General features: G+C 30.4%; 1 protein-coding gene across 1 annotated transcript in view; it reads left to right on the forward strand.

Moving 5' to 3' along the window:
- Positions 1 to 9,502, forward strand: part of LOC119674443 — a 30,017-nt gene extending 20,515 nt beyond the window's left edge. The window contains exons 2-3 of the mRNA XM_038085582.1: positions 6,359 to 6,425; positions 8,751 to 9,502. Of these exons, the coding sequence (XP_037941510.1) occupies positions 6,359 to 6,425; positions 8,751 to 9,502 (819 nt within the window). The remainder of the gene's footprint in view (positions 1 to 6,358; positions 6,426 to 8,750) is intronic.
- Positions 9,503 to 12,200: the final 2,698 nt, after the last annotated feature.

Below are 12,200 nucleotides of genomic sequence, written 5' to 3' on the forward strand. Positions count from 1 at the left end.
TTCTTTATGATTACTTTTATTTATTTATACATTATTTATATTGCGTACATATATTTTCATAAGTACTTTAAGTATACACTTACAAAATTATTACTGACTTATATTATATTAAGGTGAAGCCCATTTTTCAACATAAAAGGTACATGTCAAGATTTTGTTGCGCACTTTTCGGCGTTTATTATTACTCAATCAAAAATTCATGTTTACAAAACTGTTGATGCTTAAAAATGAAAACATTTTACTTTTTACGGTTGTTTTGAGAATTCTTAGAGGATAAGCAAAAAAAAAAGAAGAAATTTACAAGAGAATTATTAAAAACGAAAAAAATACATTTCAAAAAATATAAACACCGCCTCAATCTCAAGATATTTTATTAAAATTGTAAATATTTTCTTAAATATCTTTTTACCATAAGATATATTCAGTTATTGTTGCTTTAACATTATTATGCTATAAGAGACAGGATAGCGTCAGACAGGATAGCGCAATGAAATCCAATGTTAAACAATATTTTCATATAGCAGCAAAGGGGATGAAAAAATAGATGGAATCAAATGAATCTCGAATGATAAAAGCGATGTTTTGCAGACTAATATGGAAACATAAGTGATGTGGAACTGTTGCTTGAAATAGTAGCAAATTCAATATATAATCTTAGGTAATGTTAAGCTACATTATATATTTTAACTTTTGTAATCAAGTCTATAATAAAATTTTGTACTATATTCTGCAATAAGAGCAATTTTTCATACAAAAGAACCTCTCCAAATCCATACATAAATATGCTAAAGTGGTTCGATAAGTCTGAGCTAATAATTTATATTATAATTGCTTTGAAGTGTTTCATTACCATTATAATAAAATATATTAGATTAAAAATCAATAAAATTTATACCAGAAACTACGTGAAAGTCTATATTATAGAAGAATATATTAGTAGTAAAAGTAGTGAATTTTAGTGAAAATTATATACCACTAAAAATATTAAGATTAATCACTAAATGCATACAAAATGAAATTAGTATAATGTTTCGTTAAATGGACTTGCGTGCGCTCCTTCCGCACTATCGTATATCAAGTGGGGTTAGTACTTCCTTAACTTGATAATTCCATCTGAGAAATACGGTCTACCCTTACGACTTCTTCTTCTAGTTGCCATTTCAAACACCTTTTTCTCTGGAGTATTGTCATCCATTCTCACGGCATGACCAATCCACTAAAGATTCTGGGTTTTAATAGAGTAAATTATATCAATGTCCTGACAAAGCTCGTATAACTTGCGGTTCATTCAGGATTTTGTGATGAACTTTTTTCTTGAAAACGCCCAGTGTACCTTCACTATTCTTTGATACTGCCACTGCTTCCGCTATCACTGAAGCATAGGTAGGAGACACGACCTAAAGAGCATACATTTTTTTGATCAAACCACAAGTTTATATTTCAATTACCTATTGAGCCCATGCGGTGAAGGGGTCAGAGGTAGGTATGTCTGTCGTATGAGCCAACTAAAATCCCGGCGTTATACCGACACTGTTTTGGAGTGTGACACGGTACTTGCTGTACCCAACCGGTGATATATATTTGATACTATGGCGGTCAGGTGCCCACAATTTGACTGTCTTGGCCAAGTGATGGTTGGCAGAGTCATGGTGGTTGTGATTAATACCCAAACTTACGCAGGAAGAATGATCGGTATTTATCATTTATTCGGCGTGGAGTTGCGTATTCATCACCGGGTGCTGTGACTCAAAGATCAGCAAAAGTAGGATGAGTCTCGCTCCTTACTAATGGGTAAGTTATCTCCAAACACACAAATTTTAATTGGAACCGGTGGAAATTCATCAGAATTTCCAATGGGGCGTGTATCGGTGCATTATGTGTAAGCCTTAATGGCAGGTACCCACGCTAAACAACACTGTTACTGAGCCCATAGTTGTTGTTGTTTGTTATCTTAATTCTAAATATATGGAATACCGAAATAAGTTATAGTACAGAGGTATGTGTAAAATTACATTAAATAATAGTTATATACATATGTAGAGGTATATATTTAATATACTTCTATATATCACAATATTCTGGGTAATGAATGAATTTTTGTTGAATTATTGTTCATTATTTATTGACGGAAAATATTATTTTTGTACACTTATAAATCAGCTTAATTATTGCTGATTGCAGTTGAAATAAAACATGTGTTAAAGATTGAATGATAAAATTTGCATATTGCGGAAAAAAAAAATAAAAAAAAATCGCATGATATACTTTGACAATTTACCATAAATAATGGCATTTAAGCAATCCGCAAAAGGCAACTGTAAAAAACGAAAAACTTTGGTTGCAACAAGTCACGCTATTTACACGCCAATGGCATGACAATTCCTTGATTTATAAAGTTTTCAAAATAAAAGGAAATTACAATATTTTTTTATTTATTTTTCTTTTTAAATTTTTGAACTTTTTGTTTTATTTACTATTTAGTAAATAATTTTTAGAAAAAGAAATGTGAAAATTATATTCTTCATTGCAGTTAAGCTAATGAATGAGCCCATAAATATGCAATGGAATCGTACATGTAGGAATTAAGGTTGACGACATGATGTATCGCTTGCCGTTAAGTACACGTATTTGAGCCAATTTCATGTTGCATGCAACAAAACGAAAACAGACCAAACACATATGAAAAATGCTCAAATTAACTTGAAACAAGTTAAACTATAAAAGCAAATTTATCATTGTATTTTATATCCATGCTTGCTTACCTACGAGACTTACTTCAATATGTAAGCATACACTTGGCAGCTAATATCCTTTGAAGAGTTCATATCTGTAGTTGATTGTATGTCCTGTGTAACAGGTTGTCAAATACGTGTATGTGTATGAGAAGGCATACTTTAACGAGTTCATAGACGAACGGAAATAAATGCAACAATTTCAAATTGGCATTAGAGACTTGTTTAGGTAGCTAAGAGCGCTGATAGTGGAGTATTGATTTCAGAACGGATATAAGGACACTTCACTGAAAATTATTTTAAGAAATTAAGTAGTTTAGAAACTTTATAAAAAAATCAGCTTTTTTTTATTGTTATCTATTAATAGACATATTTTTTAGTTGATAATTTTAGAGTAGATATGTGTCATATAATTATTACTATACTTCGTACAAATAGCTCATTAATTCCTTGATTTAAAATCAGCATAGATACATATGTTTTTACTTTATTGTAATTCATTATACATCAGTCTTCTGACTCTATTTTAAGATGTTCTTCTTTAGTAAATTTCATCTATCAATGAAAAATTTCATCTATCTTAACGCCATCATAAGGATGGATGTCAGCAGAAGGTATGTAAAGCCCTCTCTTGACCTATGTTCTATAGGTCGCTCAACATACCTGTATTTCTATAAGGTGCTGAAGCAGGAGCGCTATCAGTGAATGATGAAGTTGCAGTGGAAGTTTTCAAGAGATAAATTTTTCATGAAATTCTTTGTCTTAGTACTAACTTTTAATCTTAAGAGTTGACCACTAGTATCGTATCCGAATGAATCACAAGTTGTATGAGCTTAGTAGAGATGTAGAGCTTTCTTTCTCGACGAAGCACGAATGGTATCACGGAATGATGAAGCAGTACTGGGACTTTTCGAAAGAAAATTTTTCGAAAGATTTTTCGTCTTCTACGAATTGGCGACGATTACAGCACTCATATGTACTACGAAGCTCTATCATGAGATTGATTTAATTCAACGGATGACTCTGCTCCAACCAAAAAGTAATTGAGCACCAGTTGGAAGAAAAAGACATAAAGGTAAATCATGTTGAGTTAAGGGTGTAAATACAGTGGAAGTGCTTGGAGAGGTGAAGTATTTTCTTTTCCGCTTGCAGAAACTACTTTACTTGGAACGAAATAATCTGTGTCATATTGAGGACTAGTCTGACACAACTAAGAACTGAATTTAGAAATTAACGAGTTGATTTTTGATTTATTATGTTATATATATTTTTGATAAGTACAGCTAATATGCTTGATAAGACGTTATTAGTAAGCTATTCTAAAGATACACTTTTAAGTGCCCATTTTTGTATTCATAATATAATTGAAAATGTTATAAATTCGTCACAAGTAAACTTTAAAAACTCAAAAAAAAATCGTAAAAGTGTTCTTTAGCAGCACTAAAAGTAGATACTAGGATTAAGAGTTTCTGTAGAATAGTTAGGTATATAAGTTTGAAAAGTTGATTTTAGATAGTGTATGGAAAGTTTATATATTTAGTTTTGTTAAGCTTAATTGATTCAAGTTTTCCATTTTTTTTCTTAATTTAATTGTTCATTTGTAAACAGACAGGTGTAGCACAAAACAAAATTGCTATGGAATGTTATATAAAAATATATATCTTACTAAACTAATTTAATATCCTTATGTAACAATTCTAAAAGTGTTCAGGTCTTAACCTATTTACCGAAAATGTAGCTACTTAAAACAATTGTATGAAATTATTGACGTGAGCGTGAGCAACAACCAGGCATAGACAGAGATGACTTACTCGAAAAATGTGTCCTCTATATAGTTATATATGAAACGTTTTAAATTGTATGTACTTATACAAACTGAGATAATATTTGCATAAATAATGATAGTTTACATGCCTTTAGTAGTGTTTTTTAAAATTTAGTTGCAAAAAGTGCAAAAAATTGTTGGCATTTTGTGTAGACAAGCAAAATTGATTGTGTGATTTTAGGCGTCAAACAAAAACTGTTAACGAATAATAGAATATTTTAGCTATCTATGAAATCGCATATTTATGTAAATATACATAAAATATAAAAACAATCATTGACATTAAAGAATTTAAACTTTTGACAGCTTAAATTGTTTCAAATTTCTTCTGAAAGTTTGTTACAGTGGTTGGTGTGGCATACTTGGTTTATATCGGGCTCATGGCACACGGCCCATGGCATATCACATACCAGCTGCTATTAAATAAAAATTAATATTTAATGAATTTCCTGCCTTGTAGCAGAGGAAAAAGCTTTATTCGGCTTGTTTTCATTGTTATTTTAATATATTCAATCAATAATTCCCAGGTTATTTAAGCATCTTCATTCTTATAAATTTCAAACCAAATTTGTTATAATTTCCACATGCTTCGCTTCATTCTGTACCATTTTAATTTCATGCTCAATGGCACAAGATTTTTCAGGCACGAATTTTCAGATCCTCCGGTTGGTAGGTGGCGAAAACAAATAAATTCCATAAATGTTAACAAGGCACGAATACAATTTCGGAGCAATACGGAATGCGCAATATAAGACAAAATGAAATCACATAAAAATGCCGAATTAGTGGCAGCAAACTTAAATGTTTAATTGCCGAATATGTGAACGGGGAAATGTAGGTTCCTTGCAATATTGGATGTCGGTGTGTGGCAACTTGTTGCCCATATTTTATGGTGAAATAATTTCTATCCTTAAACCCACTGTATTGTTTTATGTTTCTGGTTTAACAAACACCCGAGAATTCATAATTACTTTGCAATTTACTTGGTTATTTATTATTAAAGCACAGCTTGCAAATTTCCGAAATGAAATAACTTAAGAAAAACTTTTCTTTTCCCTTGAATTGCCTTTTTGTTCCTTAACAATAAACTTTTGTTACTACCCTTCACACTTGGTTAAATATTGAAAGCGAATTCTGAAACGCGTTTCATTCTCCTTTTTTTCTGTAATCAAAATTTTTTTTAATTTCTTTTAAAAAATTGGAGGAAAATTAATTTTATGATTCAAATATTGATAATTAATATAATAAAATAAATAATTAAAATTGAGTTAATTTTATCATTTAATAATTCAATAAATAAATTATAGTTTAAATTATTATAAGACCAGGTTTTATTTAAAAAAAACTAGCAAAAATTATTAAAAAAAATATACAATGGTCTATTCACTTAGACTTGGTAATCGAATGCTGTGCTGACATACATGGAAAAGGAGTAGAGTGTCTACTCAAGGCTAGATTTAGCGCAACTCAATGTCAGCTAGCTAAAGTTCTTCCTCTTCAAGATCGATGTGCGTGGACACAATTTTTTCTTAAGATTCCCTTGATTTTCACAAAATACAGCGTATTTAAATCAGAGAAGTTCAAAAGAAATTAAAGAAGGTTGAGAAGAAGTTTATTCCTATTCAAAACCACTATGTGTAGTGAAGAGACACATTATTTTCTAGGTACAATAGGCTTTTATTAAACACAGCGCATTTAGGTCAGAACCTGACCTAGGAATATTTGCGGTTCTCCAGTCTTGAAGAGTTCAGTTTCAGTAACACATTGTACAATAGTGTTTTGTTCTATAAACTCAATTTAGGGTTTGGTGGAAATTCAAACAGATGATAAAGTTAGTACTGCATACACTGCTACAATCGCTTTATCACGTATAATTGTTTTTTAGAAAAAAAAATAAAATATATATAACGTTAATTTTTTTTTGCCGAAATGATATTGATATCGATTTTCTTTTAAATCAAGGTTAGGTTCGATTCAGAAGGTGCATGCTGATAGTTGTCAGCACTTTCACTCGAAGGCATATGTTGCCCACTGTGATGCCATGAAAAATTATGCCTGAAGAGGTAGGTTGCTAACCTTTGTTGTCCTTGTTAAATCATTTGGTTTTCCAGATAAAATTGAGGGGATCCGATAAGTTTGCTTTTTATCTCTTCCAAGCCAGTGAAAAATCGATCCCCAAGTCATTGCGATCGACTTGTCTGCCTTCTCTGCATCTTGGCAACTTCAGCATAATCCACTTGTTGGAACTCGCCACCGTTGGAGGACAGTCTTTTAAACCAAAGAAAAAGTATTTTATCAAGAAATATAAATAATCTTCAAAAAATACTAGGACTTTTTCAAAATGTACATATTAAGTCAAGAGTACAAGTACTTTTCAAAAAATAAAGTACACTTTAGAGAGTTCAAGTACTCTTTAAAATGTACAAGTATGCTTCAGAGAGTAAAAGTACTCTTCAAAGTGTACAAGTACTCTTCAGAGAAAACAAATACTCTTCAAAGAATACAAGTGATCTTCAAAGAATACAAGTACTGTTCAAAGAATACAAATACTCTTCAAGGATTAAGTGTAATGTTCAAAGAATACAAGTGATCTTCAAAGTGTACAAATACTCTTCAAAGAGTACGAGTACTCTTCAAGGAACAAAAGTGATCTTCAAAGAATTCAAGTATTCTTCTTTGTCTCGAGTAATACTTTATTGTCTCTCAATTAAACTAATTTTAATAATTAGGCTTTAAAAATCTGCAGGACATATTTTCTTTTTTTTTAAATGTTGATACCAACTATTTGACATGGATATAGTACTTTAACATTTTAACAACTTAACATGAGTTTAGCATGCTTAACTTAGATTGTTAGGGATCAAATGCCATTTAAATCAAATTTGGATGAATTCAAATTAATTATTTCTTAGTTCAAGTGGCATATTACGATCTTGATTATATGTAATTTGCAGATTAATTTAATTTAACCTTAAAAGTCTTTTAATCCAAAATATATATTCACATAAGCTACGAAAAAATTATCTAATGCTGTAGTTGTCATGTAATTTGCATTCAATCTGCTGCACACTTCTGAATATTGGATTTATGCTAATATAAATTTTCAGCATTTCCCGATTTTCAATTTCAATTTCAACTTCAATTTTAAACAATTTTCAAGGAGAATAAATTTCATTTCGAATTTTACTTACGAGAAAACTTCGCTCCAATGAGCGTAATTCAAGCGTTAACGTCACTTGGGTCATTGTGTCACGCTGTGCGCAACATGTTTGCTTAAACGGAAACGGATGTGACAGAAAGTGAACACACGAAACAAAAACGGAAACGATGTTGTACAAAAAAAAAAAATTAAACAAAAAAAAACTAAAAAAGAACTGCATTTTAACAGTTTAACTGTAAATCAAAAATGGAAAAATAATAAAAAAATAATAAAAAAATTGTAATAAAATCTTTATTTTTTTTCAAAAGGTACAATTACCTTCTGAAGAAAATGGAAAAGCTATAAATGTTAAAAGAGAAATAACGATAATTAAATAAATTAAAATAAAATCTTTTTATGGACTACAAAGGAATAGAGTAAAGAAAGGGGCGAGAGAATATTAATAATTAAGTAATTGTTTTTCAATTATTAGAGAAAAATATAAACTCTTAATGGAAGAGTTGTCAAGCTAAACTCACTTGGATACTGGCATAAATTCTTAAAAGTGGTTCAAAATAAATTTATTATGTATATTCATACAATCTGGCAACCAATCAATTTTCACTTAACGAATAAAAGGGAAAGAAAGCTTTATTTAATTATTAAAATGAAGATATCACAAGATATTTTAACAATTTTAAGTTATGTGAATTTATTATTTTTAAGAAGCGATTATCATTTTCTATTGAAAAATATTTGTTGTGTTTAATAATTTAGAAGATTTTCAAAAAGCATTTTGAAAGCAATAATAAAATCTCTATAAAGACAAATAATTCATTTTTGAACGATAAAATTTGTAAATAAATTATTTATTAAAATAGGAAAAGTGACAACGCTTGAGTGAACTCTTTATAAAGATTGAATGATTCTATCTCACTGAATATTTTATAATTTTTCTATAAATTTTAAAGGTTTAAAATAATGTAATCTAAAATTAATGATAATCCTTATGGCTATTTCTTACACAAACTATGTTAATATAATTGGTTTGTAGCTTTCGCATTCTATTCCACCTGGATTGCAAGATTTGGCGTTCCATTACGTGTAACCACAGATCAGGGACGACAATTTGAATGCTATTTGTTTAAAGAGCTGTCTAAGCTTCTTGGTATTCAGCACTTACGTACCACAGCTTATCACCCTGCTTTTTATGGAATTATTGAAAGATTTCACAGGTCTTTGAAAGCAGCCATTAAGTGTTATCAAAATGACAACTGGGTTGAAATATTACCTCTCATCCTTCTAGGATTTAGAGTTGTAGTGAAAGAAGATATTAACGCATGTCCTTCACAACTGGTTTATGGCGTTGGCTTACGTTTACCCGGGGAATTCATTTCAGAAGTTAATCGCGACGTCTCAAACCCTCAGGCAGAATTTGTAGCTAAACTAAAAAGATTTATGAACGACTTAAGACCTACTCAAACTGCTCATCATTCTAGTGGAAAGGTTTTTATTGAAAAAGATCTTTATTCCTCGGATCAGGTTTTCGTCAGAAATTCCATGATTTGTAAACCATTGCAGGCTCCATACGAAGGTCCATTCACTGTTCTTAAGCGTTTCGATAAATATTTTGTCGTGGATGTTAAGGGAAGGAAAGTGAATATCTCGGTGGATCGCCTCAAAGCAGCCTTCAGTGAACAATATTTTAAGGAACAAGAAGTTAAGCCTTTAGTCACTGACAAGAACGATCATAAGACATACACTTCGCGTTATGGTCGCAAGTTGTTTTTTCGGAAGGGGGAATAATGTAGCTGTTCATATTCTAAATAATCACAGTAAACTGGATTATTATTTAAGTATATTGACAACATTAAAACTTGTAAAATAAAAGAAAAAGAAAATTATATTCGAAGAAGAAGTTTCGGTTTTCTGATAAAGAAAATAAGTACACACAATAAATAATTTTGAAATTTAAATATAGCCTCTGTATTTCAATTACGTTCGCGTACAGAAACCCGCTATAGGTTAAAATAATTTCTTTGAAGTAGTCATAAACTTTTCTTTAGAATTTTCAAACTAGAATTTGATTTTCTTGTAATGTTTTGATAGACAAAGGCTTCATTACTTAGTTAGCATTACTATGGTTTCATATAAATTTTGTTCATATCTGTAACCAAAACATACAGGATTCAAATTCCATACTCTCCATAGTATGGAATATAGAAATAATAATATATTTTTTAATTATGTGTAGTTTAATTTGTAATTTATTTCTATTCATTTCCTCATAATGGTAATAAACCTCAATCTGTATTAAAATGTATCTGTCTATATAGCTTCAATGTATTTATACAGGGTTAAACCTTAAAATTATGCAAAAGGATTGTAGTTTCTGGTCCTGAAGTGGTATTTTAAGACTCCATTAATAATAATAACAACATATCTTTTATTTATTTGAAGATCATGCTAATATTGTTATGTTGAAGCTATTTAAGCCAGTGCACTTGAGCACTTTTACTCTTTCTTAACTCGGGGTATTTTCAAAACCTCTCTTTACGCCTTGACTGCCAGGCGACTGTTTATCACTTCATCAGACTAAGCAATACTTGACCTCAGATCTGCATACCTCCCCGAGGAGCCTATAACAATTCTGAGATTCGATAACGCTGTGTTGGTAAGCCTGTTAGTTTTCGTAAATAGTTTCAGGGCTCTGTCCTTCATGTATTTTTTGATCACCTTGAAAAGTCTTCTCAGTTCAGAAATATTTTGATGATTGGAATTGAATAAATAACAAATAAATAATCGATATCAAATGCAATGAATTTACTTATTTCAGTTTTTCATTGTTAATAGAAAAGTAATTATAAGACTAAACGATTCCTGATCTAAAAAGATGCAGTCATTCTTATCAAAATTCTGTTAAGTTTTTAAAGAGTTTAAAAGAGTTTAAAATCTTTTCAATTCTCTTCATAATTTTAAATGAACTTGAAGCTATAACACCCATCACTTGGTTAGAATAAGTGTTATTTTTAAGTGCTCCACTGTGCAAATTATAATTATGTTTCATTATTTAGTTTAATTGCATCAATTTCACAAATGAACATTTACTCAAATATTATTTGCTTGAAAATGGTTTTAATAACGTTGGCATTTAACACAATTCCCAATTGATTTTTCCATGTGAAAGTAACATTTTGAGTTCTAGAAGCAAGAAATGACCTTTAAAAAAAAATTTAATATTAAAATTTCTTTGACCGTCAAAATGTCAATATTGTGCAAACAGAATATATTATTAAATATTTAATATACCATTAGATTTTTTAAAAACTGAGAGTTGAAAAAACAGTGCACACTCAGTTGTTCAGTTATTTCGCCGAACACTATCCACTCGTCATTAATCGAACTACAAAGAGGATTTAGTTGACATTAGTTTTTGGAATAAAAATGAAATTATATTGATACTAACATATTCCATGAAAATTGATGAAACAACAAATTTTGGTTTAATTTTTAATTTTTTTGCACCAATTGTATGGAAAATTCATAAATAAGGGTTCAGTTTGCAGAAATCATTCAGAAAGAATGATTGAAGGAGAGTGAGAATGATCAGAAAAAAATCATTTTTCATAATGAATATATTCAAACTACTTCAAACCACATCAATAATAACAGTGAAGAAAGTACAAATTCTTGTAGAAACCAAACCATTTATTAGATGTGGGTGATCTATCCTTCCTTCCTTTTTTGAGATGCCCCAAAGCAGATATGACACAGTTTCATCGTTAACTCCACAACTGCGACAGGAATGAGGAAACAAGCGACTCAATTTTCTAAAATGGTTATCTAATCGTCTGTTACTCATCAACAAACCCAGCAAAAAGCTGATATTTTTACAAGGCATCTCAATGAGGGTGTGGAATTAATAGACTAAATTATTTTTAATATATCTTTATAGAATGGGAAAGTTTTATATAGATAACTGCTTGTCGTTGAGTCTTCTCCACTTTTAATAAATTGGACAGCACAAAAAGAATTGACCAGCACAAGCTGGTCAGCGCCTGACCAGCTTGTCTGCCGTGCAGATCTCGAAAAACAAGACTATAACCGGAAATCCAGAGTAGACAAATGTTAAACTGCGTCGACAACTGATTTAGTATAGATGTCAAAAACTTTGTACGACGTAATTAGACTGAGCTTAAAAACTTTAAAGCAATTTAAGTAATTGGTAATATATATTCCATTAAATGAATTATTCACTTCCAGGCAAGCTTCAACTTCCAAGCTCCAATCGCCTCCGTCTGAAAATGACTGCAGTGATTAGGAAGGCTATAATAAGTAGATTTATTCAGTTCATTAAGAAAACTTTACAGCCTATACCACACTTATTTTAGAGCTATAAGTGTAAATGATCAGAACCCTTGATTGCGACGTGTTTTGAAATGGAAACTCAACATCAAATTTTCTATCGAAATGGAGAATAGGAAAGATGTAATCAATGCTTTTT

Source organism: Teleopsis dalmanni, chromosome 2, assembly GCF_002237135.1.
Source record: "Teleopsis dalmanni isolate 2A chromosome 2, ASM223713v2, whole genome shotgun sequence".
Classification (NCBI taxonomy): Eukaryota; Metazoa; Arthropoda; class Insecta; order Diptera; family Diopsidae; genus Teleopsis; species Teleopsis dalmanni.